This window comes from Branchiostoma floridae, chromosome 14 (assembly GCF_000003815.2).
Source record: "Branchiostoma floridae strain S238N-H82 chromosome 14, Bfl_VNyyK, whole genome shotgun sequence".
NCBI lineage: Eukaryota > Metazoa > Chordata > Leptocardii > Amphioxiformes > Branchiostomatidae > Branchiostoma > Branchiostoma floridae.
In genome coordinates this window covers 15,770,993-15,791,923 of record NC_049992.1, presented here as the reverse complement: position 1 = coordinate 15,791,923, position 20,931 = coordinate 15,770,993, and the positions used below count along the sequence as shown (strand labels likewise).

The 20,931-nt window shown below is 39.9% G+C and overlaps 1 protein-coding gene across 24 annotated transcripts in view; it reads right to left on the bottom strand.

The window, feature by feature from the left end:
- Nucleotides 1–20,931, bottom strand: part of LOC118431007 (basement membrane-specific heparan sulfate proteoglycan core protein-like) — a 117,353-nt gene that overhangs the window by 69,814 nt on the left and 26,608 nt on the right. For 22 of the 24 annotated variants that reach the window (XM_035842056.1, XM_035842063.1, XM_035842061.1 and 19 more), the window contains exons 3-6: nt 10,816–10,925; nt 10,401–10,459; nt 9,878–9,895; nt 8,163–8,320 (exon numbers count right to left, since the gene is read on the bottom strand). In XM_035842056.1, the coding sequence (XP_035697949.1) occupies nt 8,163–8,320; nt 9,878–9,895; nt 10,401–10,459; nt 10,816–10,925 (345 nt within the window). Of the gene's footprint in view, nt 1–8,162; nt 8,321–9,877; nt 9,896–10,400; nt 10,460–10,815; nt 10,926–17,031; nt 17,758–20,931 lie in introns of those variants that run through there. The other 2 variants (XM_035842076.1, XM_035842060.1) reach the window with 2 other exon arrangements.

The following is a 20,931-nucleotide window of genomic DNA, read 5'->3' as shown; positions in this document are numbered from 1 at the left end:
TGTGATCTCACCCCTTTGACTGGGTCAAGGGTGGACAATGTTAAACAAGAAAACCCCACTACTGTTGTGTTTGTATTACCTGTGAGGTACACTGCTGTCAATTATGCGTTGCTTAAGTCTTTACCTTCTGCTTTCTTTACAACAAATCAGCTAATCTCCAGGTGCTCCAAACATAGCCCACAGTTTTCACGGTTCTTTAAGCAGGTAAGATGTGCTGCTTGACCTGCAGGGTCTCACTTGGAGGAGTCACTACAATTATTTTCTCTTGTCAGTAGGAAACCGTGTAGTAAAGACTACATATCTTTTTATAGAAAAGGAAGGCAGACAGCATTGTCTATACAGCACTTGATAAAGTTGGTACATTCTGCAGTAACTGCTTCTCAGTTTTAATAGTCTTTTTGTAGTACTCTAACAGGTGTCCAAAACACAAGAGCATCTACCAAAATTGTTCAGATATTGAACTCTTACATAACAGCATGGGCCAACTCATCAACATTTTTCTGAAGAAAGAAATTTCGGTCATTCATAGGACCAGTGAAGATGTAATGAAAGCATGCATTAGTTCAGAGGCACCTCATGACATCTGCTTTTCTAGAAGCATTTTGTTTTTGTTTCCAGCACGAGGTTTGTGTGAACAGGCAGACTTACATACATTGTTTGGAAGTCATGCATAGTAGGAGGTATCGACTTTACAAAGGATTAGAATGTAGGTTAGGAAAGCTTTCATGACTGTTGACTTATGCCTTTGGTAACCCTTTGCCTGCTCTATTCTTTGAAAATGTCAATGTTTTCATTTTTCTACTGACACCTTGGAAGCACTACTATTTTTTTTACAAAGGGCGAGACATTTTTCATGAGGATCACAGCATGACAGAAGGTGTAGCAGACACATGTTTGGACTTACAAAGAAATCCTGTTCAGGGACACACACAGCTAGGAGGTCACAGGTGATTGGAAGTAAAGGCTACCCTGACATCCCGACTGTAAATGTGTGCTCTCATCTGCCCACTAATAACAAACTAACTATAGGGATAAAAATGTGTGAAGATTTTTCAGCATTTTTTCTTGAAATACCACATTACATTATGGCAATGGGTTTCCAATACACAAGGTACTAAAGATGTCCATAAATACATGTACTAAGTGTGTGTCAACCTTTTAATAACCTGAAGTTCAGCCTGAACATCTGTCTTTAGAAAAGCTATGATTACAACATGCATGCAAATGAAACTTGTACATCTTGGCAATGAAAATGAAAACCCAACATCTGAAAGGTGGTATGGTATGTGCCCCATTACTTGACCTGTAACGGGAGGTGCCCCAACACGGTACGCTTTTTCTTGCGCTCAAACTCATGGCGCTCCATCGCTAGTTGCCTGAGAGTGGTCAAATTTTGATGACTGAATTTTTTACTCATAGATTTGAACAACATACTTGAATAAGAAATGCATTCATGTGGTTCATGAACCTTTCGCGCTGCGTGTTACAAGCGGCAAACACTGAGAGACAATTTCGTGTATGTAACCTTCCAATTTTGTGCTACGCTGGACAGTGTGCCTAACTCGGTACGCTTTTTTTTATATTTTGCTCTCTTCAGAAGTAAGTGGTAAATTTAAGTACACAGAAAAAAATTAATAGTATGATATTTTAGCTTTCTTTTGACAGTAAAATCGTGACTGTATGTACTTCTTGTCTCACATGAGGAAGGCTGTACCTAGAACAATCCAGCTGATGTTTTACGGGCAATGGGCTGAATGCACTGATTGTGAATGCCCGACTAAAAAAATATTACGAAAAAACGACACCGCCAACATCAACAAAACTCCGTCTGATTATATGAAAATATCATCTACATCTCTCTGTCAAGTCTTATTTTCATAGACAGCACGAATCATTTGTTACAGTCAAATAAATCTTTGGAGCGTTCTCTAGTCTGCCACCTTCACGGCCACACTCCCTTGGGAGTACAATGGTGGCAATGTTTATGTCGCTTCCTTTTGGTTGCTTTTCTACTCAACAAACATTTGAAGACCCATATTCATAGTGTTTTATGGAGCTTTATTTATGTGTATCATGGCAGTTGTATGACTGCTTGGATGAGTTCGTATAGTTAGCGACACGAGCCGCCAATACGCAGAGGCCGGTGACCGCAGTGATTCAGCACTGTCAACATTACTGTTAGAATTCTGCTCTTAAAAAACATGAAGTAAATATGTTAAAGTATACTTGGAATGCAAATTAAAGCTGTGTGCATGGACTTGGTTTATTTACCTTTGTAATCAGCATAGTCAGTGGCAACAAACACGGTGTACTTATGGATAATAAGATCAGCAAAAAATCCGTACCGTCTTACGACGGGGACCGTCTTAGGGCGGCCCGCGTTATATACATGTAGCAAGGCAAATGTCAGAAAATTGATAATGATATACACCTGAACAGCTTTCAAACTTTCCTCTCTCAGGCCCAGTCTACACACAGTTTTTACCGATATCTGTGGAGATGTCGGGAGGGATCTAGAACGTAGGGGGCCGGACACCCATGGCGCTTGTAGTCATAAACATATAGCGCGATTTTCCAGATGGCGTTATATGCTAATGAGCCTTCCCGAAGTCGGGAAGCATCTACACGCGCGCGAAGCTGTCGGGGACCCCTGCTAAGCTATCGGTAAGGTATCGTACGAATGGTCCGGACCTTTCGGGAGAAATTTTCCCGATATCATAATGGCGATATAGTAGTTCCATCTAGACGATATAAAAAAGCTGTCGGTGAGAGGTTGTAGGCTCGCTGATATCGGAAAAAAAACTGTGTGTAGATCGTGCCTCAGACAGAAAGGAGTCAAAGACTAGAAGAATTGCACATGCTTTAGTTTGTTCCTTTGGGAGAGATAATTTTGGTAATTAATAGAGCATGTCTGATTAATGTAATTCCCTCCTGATGAAGCTGATAAAACAGAGCTCTTCTTTCAGGATTATTCTATTTGAAAAGCTGGAGGGGAGCTTTGCCTAAAGAAGAACAGGGAATTGTAAGGCAAGTGGAATGAGAGTATTTTGATAAGGATTACACACATTATAATTGAATGCTGGTCAGGTTACAAAATGCTGTGCTAACTAGATAAAATGACAAAAGTAAAATGTCTCGGAAAAGAATTCTCAGAATCAGATCAACAATTTGCTGCAACAAAAAGGAGACTGGAAATATCACTTAGGAAGCCAATGTTCGGTAATGCGCTGTGCAAAAGGTTCCATTGAAATGACTGTCAAACACCACTAAATACAGAGTCTGAGTACTGCAAATCCCCAAAATAGCCTTGCTGCCAACACATACAACAGTGGGTGGGGGCGTATACCTACACGGTCATGTTTTTTTTCAGGAAAGGGTTTGAAAGGTACTGATTACACCACACTTAAAGTGAGTAGAAAGTTTTCAGCCTTGATGTTTGGATAAAGGACAACAAGGAGTACTTGTACAGCTGCCATTTGCCAATTTTTCACACTGCCTTACCCTTGTCTTTCTTTAGAAACAGGGCAAGAATGTAGGAAACTATTCAACCAATTGAAGGCTCTTTTATGAGAATAAATCATCATATCATTGGTGACAGCATATAATCAAAAACCAATAACCAAATGTTGGTCATAGGCCAAAAATGTGTGATTCTAAGTAATTTCGTTGGAAATTCCACCAGGAAGGTAAGGATTCCCACAATGCCTCAGTGACAGGATGATAGACAGGCATGTTGATACAAAGGTGACCTTGAAAAGCCTTGACAAACTCCACATGGTGTTCTCTATTTCCCCTTGTTGTATACTACCAGTACTGCTCTGTTACCCTCTAACAATCTAGGAACAATGAATATTGACCTCCTCCTGCTGCCAGACCTCAAGACAGTACGAAATTTAATGAACTGTTCAACAGCACATCCTACATAAATGACTGGAATGAACCCTTTTCTTAGTGATGGCATATCCTTAGGACAAGACAGATGCACAAATTTACCAGAACAAATTCACCAGAAAATGACCCCATCACATTGAAGATTTAAGTTAGCAGGATGGGAAAAACACAGAAAATCTAGTAGTATTCATGGCATTTCTGTTTAAAAATGTAGGGATCTAGCACAATATGGGCAACAAAATGGCAAAGGAGCAGAATTTTTGATAGTATTTTTGTCATTTCTGTTGGGTAATTTGGGGAAATTAGGATGTTTATCTTAGATTACAGTGTGAGAGAGTAGAAATTTTGATAGCATCTGTGAAAGTGTTCAAATTCACTGCCCAAAGGAGGTAGACCCGCCCCTTTTTAAACTGACACAGACCATCTGTCTGAAAGCTTACTTCAAGTTCAACATACCCAAATTAGTATAAAAATAAATGTATGGTGCAAATTTATGAAACCACAGTCTCAAAACTGCAATAAGGACATTGTCAATGACACTGACATTACAGACAGCATGTTGAAGACTGTGTAAAAGGTCGTGAGCTGGTGTTCATATGGTGTTAACATTTTGCAGATGTGTTTGTTGATTGCAAGCAACTGGCAATGCCCCCTAGCACGAAACTACATTTTTGCAATGAAGTGTGTCCTTTGACTGTCAGTCAATGAAATCTGGCTTCCTCGCTCAGTGACAGAAAATTAAAGTTAATGGGGGCCGCCCTAAGATGCCCGCTTTTTTATGCGCTCGAACTCACGGCGCTCCATCACTAGTTGCCAAAGAGTGGTCAAGTTTTGGTCAATGAATTTTTAACACATTCATCTAGAGACCATACTTGAATAAGGAAGGTGTTCATACTGTTCATGAACCCTTCACCCTCCGCGTTACAACTGGCAAACACTGAGGACGTTATCATGAATATAAATTCTGATTTTGAGCCGCGTTAAACAGTGCGCCCTAACTTGCCCCGCTTTTGGAATTTGCTCTCTTTGGAAGAATTTAGACAAACATAAATAAAAATTCTAACTTTATGATATAATAGCTTTCTTTTGACAGTAAAATTGTGATTTTGTGTGCTTCTTGTCTCCCGCAAAGAGGGCTAAATCTTTCACAATCCAGGTCGTGTTTTCATGGGAAATGGGCGAAATGCACTGAATGCGGCGGCCCGACAAACAAAATCATTACGAAAAACGACAACGCCAAAATCACAAAGAAACTCTGTGTACGTATTGGGAAACATATTCGACATCACTCTGTGAAATTTCATTTTTATAGACGGTATGAATCATTTGTTAGAGTAACAATTCTTTTGGGCGTTCGCTTGTCTGCCACCTGTGGGGCCACGCTCCCTGGGGAAAACAACGCGGTGATGCTTATGTGTTTTTTTCTACTCAACAAACATTTGAAGACCAATATTTGTAGTGTTTTGTGAAGCTTTATTTCTTATGTGTATGACAGTTGTGTGGCTGTTTTTTTACTGGTTGTTTATTTATGGACACGAGCCACCAATACCTAGTAACAGGTGACCACAGTGATTCGGCGCTAACAACATTATTGTGAAAATTCTGTCTTCAAAAAAAAAAAGGGAAGTGAATATGTGTAAAAAAAAAATTTAATAGAAAAAAAAAAGCTGTTTGTTTGGACTTGGTTTATTTACCTTTCTAATCATCATAGTCAGTGGCAACAAACACGGCGTACTTATGCATAATAAGATCAGCAAAAAATCTGGGCATCTTAGGGCAGGGGGCATCTTAGGGCGGCCCCCGTTAACTTTGAAATGTGTACCTTGACATGTCATCTGACTTCATCCTTGATCACCTACATTGTATCTCTTGTTAAGTCATTAATTTTGAATATTTACGGTATGTGAAAGCATGTAAAATACTCATCATTGAAGGCTAAAATAAAGGTCTATATATTAAAATAAAGGTTTTTATTTCAAGAATTTTAGACTTTTTTAGACCTTTTGGAAGGATGGGTTGAAGTATTTGTCCATCCAAACAGGCTAATTTAATTCCCTGCCGTCCCAGTATGAGGATAGTGTTAGGCTTGTTTGGTAAATATTTGACCCATAGCTGACAAGAGAGTTTACTGTTTAGGGTCGGGTTGTTGGAGCATGTCCTACACCAGAGGCATGAAAAGGCAGATGGGCTGAAAGTGAGCAACAGAAAACAGAAATGTGTCCCTAACATGTTCTCACCAACCCTCCCCATTCCTGGACTATCCCAGCTTCCCCTGGGAGGTCAAAAGTCATGACCTTGGTCACACACAGGAGGAGGAGACAGAAAATCTGGATGCCACACTGACAATAGGCAGCAGGCCTTATATAAGCTTCAGTACATTGGGGAATACTCCTCAAGTTGGAGACAGGGGTGCCTGCAAACCCAAATTTTATAAACAATTTTGATACACCCATGCGCCATGATAGCTATATATAGATCAGAACAGCTTCAATCCACTTTAAGATCTTCTGCTGGGCATATGGTTTCGGTAGTCTGCAATACAGGCAGAAAGTTGGCACAGTCATCTTCTATTCCTACAACTGTATAACCCAGACATTTGTTGAATATTTTCCTGAAATGCACCTGTTCTAGGTTTACAGGATTAGAAGATTAACGTTCAAACCTTGCAAGATTTGTGTAGACATATCAATTATTTTTACTGTTGGAAAGCTGCAGGGGATGGAGCATTCCTAGGCATGTTTATCACCAGTTCTTGACCTGCCAGGTGCCACCTGCCTGCCAGATGACACACCTTCCCTAGGAGCTGGCACAGTTTTCTCAGCAGAGAATCATGGATTAGCCTTTTGGATATCTACATGTATGCCTCCTAGCAGACGTCTGTAATAGTGCATGTAGCCGTTTGTACTTGGATCAACTTCTTGTTGCAAGATTTTATAAAACATCTTTCCTTCTGAAAATCATTGACAAGTTGACCCATGGTCAACAGAAAGTTTGAGTTGTCTTGATGGGATTGTGAAATACTGCCAAGTTAATGTAACATGCATTGGCATAATACCGGTCATAAGCCTTATCTACACATGCAACAATAGTTATTTCTGAGGTATGCACACTTCAGACATCTAGGTGTCCAATACATAATTTACAAAGCATCGATAACAATGCATTCGAAGACAACAACGCCAAAAGTTTTCAGGTCATTTTCGGGGCAGGCGAGCTCGTCATGGGACAAACACACTGTCACGTTCATCGCCAGATTTGTAGATAATAATCACATGTGCTCACGGCACAAGACGAGCATGATTCAACAGCAATCTTGAATTTCTTTTGGTGACCTACAACTCGTGTAAAAGTGTGAGGAACCGTTGCATAATAGCCCGGATCTACGGCTGAATGGGTCAAATTGAACGTACGCCGCCATTTTCCCGCCATTTTTAATGCTACGGCCAGCAGTAAAGTTTTACGTCATAGCGGTTGTGACGGACCAAAATTAAATGAAAATTCTTGTCAGTATACGCCCATTTTCTCATGACTTTTTGTATGCTCATGCAGATTTTTGTTTTGTGCAACTACTAACAGGAAAGAAAGGAACAACAGAGGATGTATAAAGGTACATAGCGGCAGTTAATTGTGCCGTGTTTCGTTCGACCGGTATAGTGCACCCCCTTCCAACCACGCGCCCGTTCTCCGTGCAATTCCGCGGTGTGTTCCAATTACGATATTATGTTTTTAGCAGGACCAGAGAGACAAAATAATTTACACAGAAGAAGTGGCAAAGGTAAGCTGTAACAGCAACATGTAACTGGAGAAAATGATGCGTTGATCATTTGCCAAATTAGCATTGCTTGAGAAATTGCAGTAAACCGACCGGTATTATGCCAATGGATGTACAGTCAAATCTGCCCACGAAGGCCGCTAAGGGACTAATAAAACTTGGTTTACATTTACATGTATGTGGACATGTGGTTACTAAAAACAGGATTCTAAATACTACTGTGTCAATGGGAAAAATCATCTGAGGTGGTCACATTGGCCAGGTGGTCATTATGTACAGGTAGTTACTTGTACAAGACCCATTAGGACTTTCAATGACATAAACTGTATCGATATCTCTGTTATATACGTTGTCTGACCCTTGCCTCTTCCCTCACAACCTCAATTAAAAGCGGCCTTCAGGCCGATTTGAGCTTTCATGAATAAACAAAGGTTCAAACAAACGAAACGAACAAATCAAATAATTTTGATACCAATTATAAAAGTTAGGATAGTCATACCTTTGACAGGATAGAATTCAAATCCTTCAGAATCAACAGCGTAGTAGTCCAGGTAGCCGCTGTTCACAGCATTGTTGATGATGTTGAAAAGTTGAACCTCGTTGTCGTTTCCAAGTGAGCCCAGGTCAAGGGTGACAAACACTGAGTCTCCAAACAATCTTAGCAAAATCAAAACAAAACGATGCCAAGTTAGATCAAAGCAATGATAAGCTATTCTCCAAGAAGAGGTTTGATTCCGGCTGGTATTTGACATGTTTTTAGGTGTTTTCCTCAGTCTTTTTATTTCAATTTTTCATGCTGTTTTCTTTATGTCTGCCAGCCAAACCTCAGCTTGGAGAGTGCAGATAAACTAGGGATTATGAGATTGCTCAGAACATATAGATGGCGAGGTCATTCAATTCATATACAAATTTAGTGGGACCATAGAATTTCCTGTACACGTACAAACAGGCTCTCTGAGTGAACAAGGGTGTCAAAATCAGTATCAAGAGCAATTCAGATACAAATGTATATCTATCAAAACATGCATATCAATAATCATACCTGTTACAAATGTTTCAGTTACTGTATTGCCTATATTAGCATTCTACTATTAACGACATGTATATTGAATGTAATGTGTGCAGTGTCCTTTTAATAATCATAACAGTCATATCTAAAGGCAGTCAAGTAAAGTAGAACACAAACTATCAGGGCTGTCTCCAGATTCCCTGTCCCACACATTGTTTTGGAACCAATGTTGTTAGTTTTCGATGTTAAATCTGTAATTCTAAGCTCTGGAAAGTACATATTTTTCATCCATGCCATACTATGAAGTCCAGATTTTTGGGATGGAAGGATTGAAATGTTTGTCCCAACAAGCAAATTTCCATTGTAGGATGGAGGGATGGGTCCTGAAGTCAGCCCTGAATACAATGAAACGACAAACGTCATGAAGCGCCAGCATGCAATGGAGCTCAGTCATTGCTACCAAGAATAAGTGTGAATAAAAGCAGTGAATATATTTGCATTAGAGAAAGCTGCGAATTGGGAACATTGTAGAGATGACAAAAAGACTTGCGTCTAATAGTTATTCTAAGTTTTAAGAGATCAGAAATGCTGAAATTGTTTTGTTTTGAAAGTGTATGTAGCTTTCAACTAAGTGGGCCCGGTACAATGGCAAAGTGAGCAGAGTCATACCAAATACCTAAAATAGTACATGTACTTAGTTTAAATCATGGTTTTCTCTGCTGACAACTCAGCATTTGGGAAAGAGGATGGTAGCTGGAAAAATACTAGCAGTGGAAAAATACTAGCAGTGGACTAGCACCGCACTGTAGTGATTGCACAAAGTTGTGTGGCCCAAGGGCTATTGAAGTGGAGATGGGTACTGTCCCATGCACCTTGTGTGGGAAGGATTTAAACTTTTTTTAAAACTTTAAGCAGTCAGCACTAGTAAGCCGTCAAACTGTCTTTAATGTCTTAAATTCAAAATATTGTTTTCCGTACAATATCCATTTTTTCATATGAAGTATGACTATTGAATACTTAATATGTGATTGTATAAGAAACAAACATTGCAAGGGACTGTGAAGTACTTGAAAATGCACTGGAGGTTACAACTGGAATAATCCCTCTATAGCCACATGTATGTGTCATCTCGAACAATATTCCCAACTTCCTGCAGAAAAGTAAGCAGTAGAATGACGTGACCACAAGTTGGTCTACAGCCTTACCCTGGACTTTGTTCCCGACTGCAGAGACAATTGAAGAAGATAGAAGTTTTCACAACACACAACAGTACGTAGAGAAGGGAAGAGGACAACAGGACTCAGTACAATGAAAGAAGAATCAGAATCTGTGTCATAGTCATGCAACACACAGAAGAATGTAGATTGAGGCACACATATCAAGTCATAAACCAGTCAGTTGTCACAGTATAACATGCAATCAATCAGAGATTTAACTACATGGATACTCCACCCGTAAAGAGTAGACTGCAATGTAAGTGAGACAAAATATATGGAAGAACATGACATCAACGGTCAATGTAATATTGTTTTTCATACCTTGTGAGGCCTGTCGTGGACTGTCAAACTAATTATTTCTGTAACTGTATCTACAGGTACATTGTGCTATGTTCATGATATTACAGGGGCATGATGACTCAAGAACTCAAAAAGTTCCAGAAGCACAACATGCATGTCCGTTAGCTGTTATACAGCCAAGTAGCCATAGGGGACATCTTGTGGTTCCTACCTGTACTGCACTACAGTGGCCTCCTGCTCTCCTGGTATTCCAAAATACAATCTGTCAATCTGTGGGAGAAATAACATAACATGAGATGTTGCAACAGTTTTGAAACTTTGAATCTCACATTATTTGAACGCTTCCCTTGACTCCTTTCTTTTATTGTTACTTTCAGATACAGATAATACAACTAAAGTTTACAAATTCATTTGTTAAGTGTAATGTTATCTTATAGAGGCCTTCTCATTAATTTCTTTAACACCTGCATATCTGAAGTGTGCAAACAAAATGTTGGAGATCACTGACACTGTATTATTAGATTTCTTAAGTTCACTATTTTGTACTCAAATGTGGCAGAATTATTTCTTAAAGTTTATGTTTCTTTATCATGAGAGCTGGCAGGTGTAATTTGAATCTGACTTACCGCATACTGAATATTACTGGACAGCGTCTGGTGTTCTGGGTTTGTGTAACTCTCTAGAGCTTCACTGTACTGGATGGATCTGGTGAAGTTGATTTTCACTCTGTAATATTCTGAAATACATAAAAGAAAAGCCTCAAATCAATCATCAGGTCCTGCCTTAGGCCACACCAATTTAATTTCTTGGTTCACGGATTCGCTCGCTCCTATTTTTTGGAAAAAATAAATAAAAATAAAAATTACCACTCAGCAAATTTTCACCATTAATGAAACCATTCACCAACTTTCTGGTGTAGCAAATTGGCCTTTATATTATAAGCTCCTTAAGATGTGGGTATTATTATTGCAGTTATATTTTTCACTCATGAACAATGGGACAAACATAAAAACTGACACTACTTTTATAATTTACAACGAACAGGTGCTGTTACTGTACAGTAATAGTGTTTTTGTACTTTTTTCAAGCTGACAACTTTTTATTCTTTATGTTTTGGATTAGCCCTTATCTTTACCCCAACCATTTTACAATTTTTATTTTTATTTTTTTTCGCCCTGTCGCTCCACATTTTTTATGAAAAAATCCGTGAACCAAGAAATTAAATTAGTGTGGCCTTATGATGTGTTGTTAATCATGTAGGCATAGTGCATACTATTAGGGTTTTTAAAATAAAACAATGGTTGCTGAAGGAAGGGATTTAATGGTTGAATTTGTGACACAAACTCTACAAAAATAGAAGCACGACTAAATCAGGCTACGGGGCTGATTATGGGATAGAAAATCCAGTAAAAATGGTACTAAAAAAGGAACCACCCCCCTAAAAACTCTCATGGTCCACAAACAAGGGAAGATAATGTTAATCTACATTTTCACAACAGACTTTATTTCTTAGGTATTTGCCAGTTGTTTACAGTAACAAACTTGGTTATTAGGTACACATTGAAAGACAAAACTTTTCAGAGAAAAACAGCAGTGCCGGGTGAGCCAGCCAAATTGATGATACAGGCAATGAATGACAATGCTTGTAAGAGTCATTGACAAAACTTGCTATCCTTGCATGAAGACTAACACAACTTCAAGTATATTGATGCATTTCCCTAACTGACTAAATGTCCTCCAACCATGTCTGTCAACCCTGTGTAACCACAATACCACTGCTGGTGCTGATCATGTTCGGAGATTGAGACATCAAACAAGTGGCTACCCTGGGAAGTAGACACCTCTTTAGTCAGGAAGTGTTGTGTCTGTTTCCCAGGAAATCAGTGATTCTTTACCTGACAAGGTAAGAACTAGGATACCAAGGAAAACATACTGATGTAGCGACACCCTCATCACAATACAACTCAGATTGTAATGCACCAGACTTACTTACCGTACATAGCATTAGCTATGCTATCATTGTTTGATTCTAACAAATATAATGGAATAAGTTGATTATTATGTTATAAGATGATTATTGGCCAGCATTGAGAATGAATATCATCCAGGCTTGAAGGTATGGCTTTGAAACCCATTCTATGCTATTTCAAAACCGCAACAACAAATTAGTACATTACCAACGCTATTCTACGTCAAAAGATGACGAGTCATGTACAAGTCATATGATTTTGAGTCATCCTAAGAATCTTTCCCAGAGGATATGGGGATGGTGCATGGGTGCCTATTTTTGGTCCCTTATTTCAGCAAAAGACATATGCTGCAGTTCACAGCACTAGACAGCAAGGTCATTTCAGCAAAATTGCCTTCACCATGTTCCCTCCCGCACAATACTGTAAATGCAGAAACTTTCGCAGTGGTTTAATGTTCGCGATTTTCGCGGCGGCCGCTACACCTCGAATTTAAAACCACTGCGAACATTTTTCCATAACAGTAAGACTAAGAGACTACAGTGCATGGTGCCACCGCAAAATCAAAACCACCGCAAAAGCAAAACCACCGCGAAAAGTCCATTTTCCTGTACCGCGAAATTAAATCTCCGCATTTACAGTATTGCTAACCTATATATTCCTGACAAGGGAAAACAATCAACTTGCCAGGCCAAGTCACTTTCCCAGGTGCTTCACCCCAAACATGACCCACCCTGGCCTTTGTACTACAGCCTCACTTACCATGACATTATGTATGACGTGACTAGGTCAACACTCACTCTCTTTTCAGTTCTTTGAAGAGCAAGGTGTTTTGCATTTCGCATGCTTGTATATATAACAAATGTGATAATTCACAAGGTTATACCCTTCTTTCTGGCCTTACCGCTTGGGCTTGCAATTACTTACATGTTTCTGTGCGATAAATAGCATAGTAAAAGGGACATTTCATTTTTGTGCTTGTTGCTTGGGGCAAGTAGTGTTATACTCCTACCACTCACTCAAATCATTCAGTTATGCCATAATCCTATCAACAGAAATATAACGGTTGTCGGTTACCCTACATTTGTTCATTTTGTACAACTTAAACTTTAAGTAAAAGTGGGGTCATGTGGTGCAATTGTCAGGGTATTTGATTCCCCATAGGTTCTGCATTCTAATCCCTTGATGTGCCACGATCTTGTGCCTTTGAGAAAGGCGCTTTAAACAACTTTCCTCACTTCACTCAGGTGAAAATGAATACTTCACTTTGGTTAGGGCCACCACTTGGATCATTTGGGCCATCGCTTGTCCTATGTTTAAGGAGAACCACACCTCGAACACGTTAAAGGACCCACCACACTTATTGAAAACAATAGGGGTCCTTCCCAGTGTGAGTGGATCAAATAGGTCTGTAGCCAGATACTTGTACTGTTCAGTAGAAAAGAAATCTGGTGTGTTACACCATGAGGCAGTTTACCGGGGTCTGCAAAAACAAACTTATCCTCAAGTACATGACATTTTTCATGTACAGGTAACTGGCACTATTCCAGCTGGGATACAGCTGAATGCCCACAAACCTTACCTCTCTACCTGAGCCTACTCAAGTGTACCAGACTCTTCTGTATAAACAGTTGTTACTGTGAGTCAGCCAGGGGCATAGTCAACTAACCACAAATACAGCATGATCCCAGTCACTTCTATCAGCAGATTGCACATGCTCTCGGGGCAGGTTTTGTCGGATTAGCGGTTTCCTCGCCGCTGCACACTGCGTAAAAACTGCTTTAAACTTAAGAGTCTCTATCCGGAAGTAAAGATAAGAGCTTCTTATCAAGGTGTGCAGACATTGAGTTGGGATGTTTCATTTACATTCAGTATCAAGTGATGTTATACCTATTAATTTAATAAGGAATAACTTCCAATGCTTGCACATTACTAGTAATAGTTTATCATAAAAAAACAGCTATAATCCCATTAAAAGTTGCTGCACTCTATTACACCAGGTAGCTTTAATTGTGATGACCAACAGAATCCAGATATACACGGAAAGCATGCGGTTTATTGTTTTAATGCATAAGCCAATTTTGGGATCACCCACATTTGGAAAAAATTATGTTTCATAGATGTAAAACTTTCACTGAAAGCACTGGTTCACACTGACATGTAGCTATAATCAACCTGCATAAAGGTACAACTGGCTAGATATTTATTAACTTCCACAGTCTTTTATCATCTTCTGCCTTTTTACAAGTTTCTTCAAGAAGGCTTAACGCTAGTTCACCTTTATCCGCGGGGTAACCTTTATCTGTCGTATTTAAAAAATAGGGTATTTCGGGATGTCAAGTCGACTGACGGTGGTCTCAAACTGCAATATATAGAAAAAAAAGCAATTTGAAACCACCGTCCATCAACGTGATATCCCTAAATATCCTGTTTTTTTGGTACAACGGATATAGGTTACCCCGCGAATAAAGGTGAACTAGCATTACATGTATTTCCTTGGTAACTTAAGTAAGAATGCACCTTACAACGATCTGCCACATTTAAAGAGCCCATGCTGACAAGGAAATTAATGCCATTGGCATTTCAGGTGACTGTAATCATGTGTGGGGAAAAACAATTTACCTGCCCATGACAACAGAGAGCCTGCAACAAGGCATTCAAATCCCACAGGCACCTTCTGATGGCTGCCGATGGGTCAAAGGTTACCAAGGAATACTCCCACCAGGAGTGTGGCTGGTGCAGAATGGGGCCAGCATTGCAGGGTGGCGATTGGTAAAGACAAAACATTTTCACTGACTGTACTGGGACATTTTAATCATGTTAGACATGTTCACTGCCTAACCCTTCTAACAGAGCCAGTGAGGGCGAGGGCAGTTGCCTTTTTTAGATCTAAATCTACAGGTCTAAATTGTTATTCTATAAAGGTTTAATATTATCAAAAAATAAATTTTGTAACACTTGCCTGACTGGGAACAATAAATGATAAACCAGATAGTGAGTGTGTGAGTGTAGGTTTCTAATGTCTGTTTTTGTCTTTTTTTTCACACTACTGATTTTCAAAATTGATATAACATCATTGCACGATCAGTGTGTCATTAGTTTCCTTACAGTTGGGTTATCTCTTTCTGATAACAAACATTAATCTAAAAAAAAAACAGCAAATATGAGATTTGTATCTTTCACATTTCCGACACATATTGGTCAGCAATCTTCCTGTTTATAATTAGTAATGCAAACTTTTAGGCGACCACCTGCTAGTAAAGTTGTGAGGTCTGAATGTATGCATAAGGCTGATACATTGATATTGATTCAAGATAACCTAATATGTGATCCTTGCAAATGCATCTTGGAACTAAACTCTCCTTTCTCTCTACATTGTAAACAGTTGAATATAATTTCAAGATGTGTGCTGCATGTGTTACAAATCTACAATTAAGGTACACTAAGATTGGGATTCTCCCACTTTTCACCAACAAGTCCAGTGGATTTCCTTACTGACTCACTCACTCCCTCACTCCTCCTGGTCCAAGGAGCCAGACCTAACAGATGTGTCTACAACAGTTACAAGGAACAGACTCCGTCTGTCTTCAAAGTTTATCCCCACTTATCGTTTATTATGACAAATACATCTTTGTCTATCTCCAAGTCCATTGACTCCTCACCAACCAATCAAGGTAGTAGAGAACATGTGGCTGTGACGGCTTAGGCTCCTCTTGTCACTTCAAGATCAGAAGGCCGCATGTCTCTCTCTTGGCCCTTGGTAAGAATCTTAAGGGTTTGAAAAACTAGGGCAGTGAGCCAATGCTCCATAGCACAGGTAAATAGGGGGATAGAGTTTCTTCCAGCAGACCAGAACAAATGGAAGACATTTTCTGCATAAGCACTGTGAGTCCCCTACCAAGAAATTGGTTAAATGGGCCAGCGTTTCAAAACAACAGGGGAGGACCAATTGCATCACTGGTAGTGGGGATGGACCATTAGAAAGAGCCATGGGTAGAACAATCGAGTGACAAACCCTTACTTTTCAATTGTTTTATTTTCCTATTGTTACAGATGGTATTCATACAAATGGCATTCATTCAATTGTTATATAGGATTTTTACACCCTGGAAAACATTTTTGTTCTGTGTAGAACTAGAAGAAATTGGTTTCGCTCCTGGTGAAACCCAATTGGCTTCCAGTTTACATAAGAATGGCAACTCTTTGTGGAAGATGTTTTGTGTGAAACAGCCTAAAGGTCACATGTTTGGTTCCGGATCAGTCCCATCAGCCTCTTACCACAGGTTTTAGGTGTGAGGCACTACATTTCTGTCTTTCAACAACTCAAGAGAGAGATCCGGTCGTGATTAAATGCCTTTCTGATCCTACTCAAAAATGTTTTCTACTACAAAATATCAAAGCAACACTTCTAATGACTGTGATACATAGTAACTAACAACATTTCCACATGGTGAAGAGACATGACTTGATAAAATGCCAGGGATAACCCAAGATTGCAAACCTCTAGGGTCTTAATCAACCACATTCCCTTCAGACTGGACTAAACCCACACCCAACAATGGCCTCACTGTGCCCAATGTTATTCTTCTCAAGTCAACTTACATCCATGATAAAATGGAATAATCTCAAACATGTGCACAAAGCCTAGGTTTAGTATGTGACATTGCCACGATCTATCAACTTGGTAAGAGGCTGCTTCCCTACAGAGCTTTGCCTTTCAAGATGAGTGAAGGTCACCAGCCTCCTACTAGAGCTATGGCGAAGACAGGGAGAAAAGGAATACTTCCGACATTCTACCACAGAAAACTGCCACTGAGTTGGAAAGGAATGTTACCCTAGAGTTTAGTACTGTAGCCAAGGAATGGATGTACTTACTAAACAACGAGCCATGTTGTGATACCGATTCAGGCGTTGTACTATCCAAGGTTGGAAGTTTTGCCGTCGTTAATTCCTGACTTGTCCGTGGAAGATCCACTGGCCTCGTGAAGTCCTCAAACGTCTCGTTAAATTCCCAGGGAACGGTGGCATTGGGAGGAGCATCCAATGTACAAGTAAATAGATAGCAGACAAGGAAGCTGAACGGCATTGCTCCTGAACTCTGTGTAGCTCACCACAGCACCTTGGAAGAATTGTTCGTCAATGAGGTAGTAGTTTGAACTGCGTGGGCATCAGCTGGAATCAATGCCTCTGTCTACGCCCAGAGTTGAGGAGAAGTGGGTCAGTTATTGTATATGCCAATCAGCCAACAAACTGCAGACCCAAGTCTACCACAAGCTTGTCCAACCTTAGAGACCTTCAACCACACTGCCTGGAGAGGTGCATGTGGTGCTTGAACTGCCCCCAAGTAACTTCAGCTTGGCTGGGTCGTCCCAAATTGATTTACGCAGGGGGTAGCTCAGCCATAGACGATCAGGGTATCAGATGTGCCAGGCAGAAAAATCATTCAGTACTCCTCTTCTCTGGTCAAAAGAACTGGCTTCCGCTCACCCACATTTGAATGAACAGCTGGAGGGCTATTATTACAGTGTTTGCCTGCCTGCTGCCTTACCAAGGCCGAATTACCTCAAAAGGTTGGGCCACCCCTGCTGCTGGCTGGGTCTGGGGATAGGGAAATGAGAGGTGGGTGTGCGCTCTTCCTGTGTGTATGTGTACACGCCACTGCTTTGGATGCCGACGACCACAAACAAATGTTTATCACTTTATGCAAGAAGGGACAACAGGTGACCCTGTACACATGTATGTCGCTGGCAACTCAAGGGTGGTCAGCACCCCTTTGTAAAGCTATACCGTGCAGTGTATTGTGCATTTGTCTTGCATGATGTTTTTTTAATTCAAAAACGTGTGGAGGTAACAAAGGGAATTGGTCAGGTCGCTTCACACACAAGCCTTAGACACACTTCTCAGTGACACAGTCTCGGGACCTCCGTCCATGCCGTTTTGAATCTTAATTAAGCATCCAGGGCAGGACAGCTAAGTCTTCACATTTGGAGAGCTCAGCCTTAGTAAGAGGCTTAACTGGCTTAACCCAGAAGGCTTAAAGTTTCTAGGTCCGGCTTGGCGATAAAGGTTACTGACTTCTGCTTACAAAATGCAGCGAAGGAACGTGAATTAGTTTGCAATCCTTACGACGTTTGAGTAAGGAAAAGAATTTCTAATGGTCGAGTCATACAGGAAAGTGTAACAAGCACGGACCACAGTTTACTTTGAGTCAACAGGCAACACAGGAAGGTTTATATGAACAAGGAAGCTAATGTGTTTGCACAGGAAATATTTTAACAAGGCAGGTGATAAAGCCATCTTGAAACACAGGTGTATTGGCCTAATGCCCCTGCTATATTGTCACTAAACACTGAGCTTAAGAATTCATGTTGTTGGGATTTACATATTCATGACAAAGATAACATGTGTTGTATAAAGTTTACCTTTGGGTCTTTTCCTATCAGGTATCTTACAGCATTTTTCATAGCCAGTGGAGCTGTTTTTCCCCCTAATTTCTTTTACTACTAACATATTTCAAGTGCAGTCTGTACTTAACATTGTGTTTTGAATACAGTAGACTGCACTTTTTATGATACACATGTTGCCTTCGGAAGGATCAAAGGGATTCTTTTCGAGGGCAAACTTTTCTCTCACAGGAAAGGAGAAAAAAAATCCCACGAATTTATCTTTTAGCTTCAGGCAAAAAAGGTAACGGACTGTGCAGGAATGCCAAGAACTAATGATAGGCCTTGTCATGAAGGTCCGGCTTCATCTAATTTTTTCTGTCTCCGTCGAGTGTTTGTCCATCCTCCAGCCAGTTGGGAAATGGACAGAAATGACCACTTCCTGCCTAAAATGACCACTTCCTGTCTAGACTACCCTACCTCTTCAAATCTTCTTTTTACCTGTTTGCCAGGTGATTAAAATCTGAATCACCCCAGACACTCTTATCTTACACTGCATCCTTAATCCTTCCTTATTGTCTTGGCATTAGGTAACTTAAGAAAAGGAATCACTTCTTCCTGGGTGCACTCTTTTGTCCTCTCTTTTTGTGGTAGCTTACAATTCTTCTTTTTTTCTCGAACTCAACAAAACATGGAGTAATGGCAATGAAAGATTGATAGCTGGTATCAGGTTATATGATGGAAGTAAAATATGCTGACGGAACAATGGATGCCTAGATCTCTTTCTCAGTCAATATTTCCTTAGCTAACACGGACCCTTTCATATACTGAATTAGCCCAGAGGGTACACACGGTCTGTCTGTGATCTCTCGAAGTACCAAACCCCTACGACTATATTACCTGAATCACATTGCTACAAGTATAATCTATAATTGTGAAAAATGCATCTCAATTTTGGACCAATTAAAGACATTTCTTTTATAAATCTCTTAAAAAGAAATGATCTGATACAAATGTAGACAATGAATAATGATAATAAAAAAATGTACTAAAAGTAAAACATTGCTCAAGAATATAGCTACATGCTTTTCATAGATTCATAAAAATTAGAACTTAGCACTACAACCTTGGTAATTGCAATGGTCAGTGTCACACACATATAGATCACATTGTCACATGACTGATCAAGCCAGAGATTTTAACAATACAGAATCTTGATCACCCAGATCCCGTTAAAAACCATCAATAGATAGCTGCAATCATTCAGGATATAAGTCTTTAAGTTCCATATAGAGGATTACAGACATCTGCTTTGTCTTGATTGATAGAAGTGGTTCTGAGGGGCTCCATGATGACCAAGATCAGGGGTTACAGAACCGTTGACCCCAGCAAGCCTTTGTCCCCCTGCTATTGTGCCTCTTCATTACACACAGAGCCAGTAGATTTACACTCGTCTTAATCCACATGAGTGGCCATTAGGGTTCCTTACAAATGTCTCGCTCCACTTTTACAGAAGATTAAGCACCTTCAAAAGGTTCAAAGTGGAAAATTGAGCCAGTACTATACACAGAATGCATGACCATCAAGTGGAAGTGCTTTACCTTTTTCTGGCATGGGTGAAGACAGCCACATCATTACAACATATACATCATAATCTTATACATGTGTGGTGTGATATACAAAATGTACAGATCCGATATTAACTTTGGAACATTGTGTGCGTCAAACTTTACCCTTACCCTTCATGTGTTATATAAAATACCTGTGCCTTTCCATTCCATTCCATTCCATTCCCAGTTAAGTTACTTTTTTGCCATTAAATCATCAACAATTTTCTGCTGAAGTGTTTCAGAATTACATGATTGTACTTAGTTTACCTGATCCTGAGTTCTAACTTATTAAAGAATGCATTATTAGAAAATTCTAATAACATTTGTTGACGATATGAAAATCTTGTAACTCAATATTCCCTTGTTAAATACTTGTTAACTGAATCCTTATTTCCTTTAATCTGGAAAATATATCAAAGTTACTTCCTATCAAACTTGTCATCAAGATCACAGAATTTGAAATTCTTACATCTGTCGCCCCTTTAAATTGCTCAGAGTTTCCAACAGAGGGGTCACCGGAGGTCAAGTTGAGTGGTGACCTGTTATTCTAGGAAATTGCTCAGAATAATTTGGGCGTGACCTCAGAGGTTGCTGTTTTCCTTTGAAGTGAGAAGAATGCAATTTCCCTGCCCATGGACCCTATATAACAGCCCCTGGCCCTGTCCAACCCCCTCCTTTGAAAATAAGCACCTGCGTGAAATTCTGGATCCCCTTTGTTTCGTTGGTGACCTGGAAATGCCAAGGGGAATTTGTAAGGAGGTTCAACTTGGTCCCATTTGTGC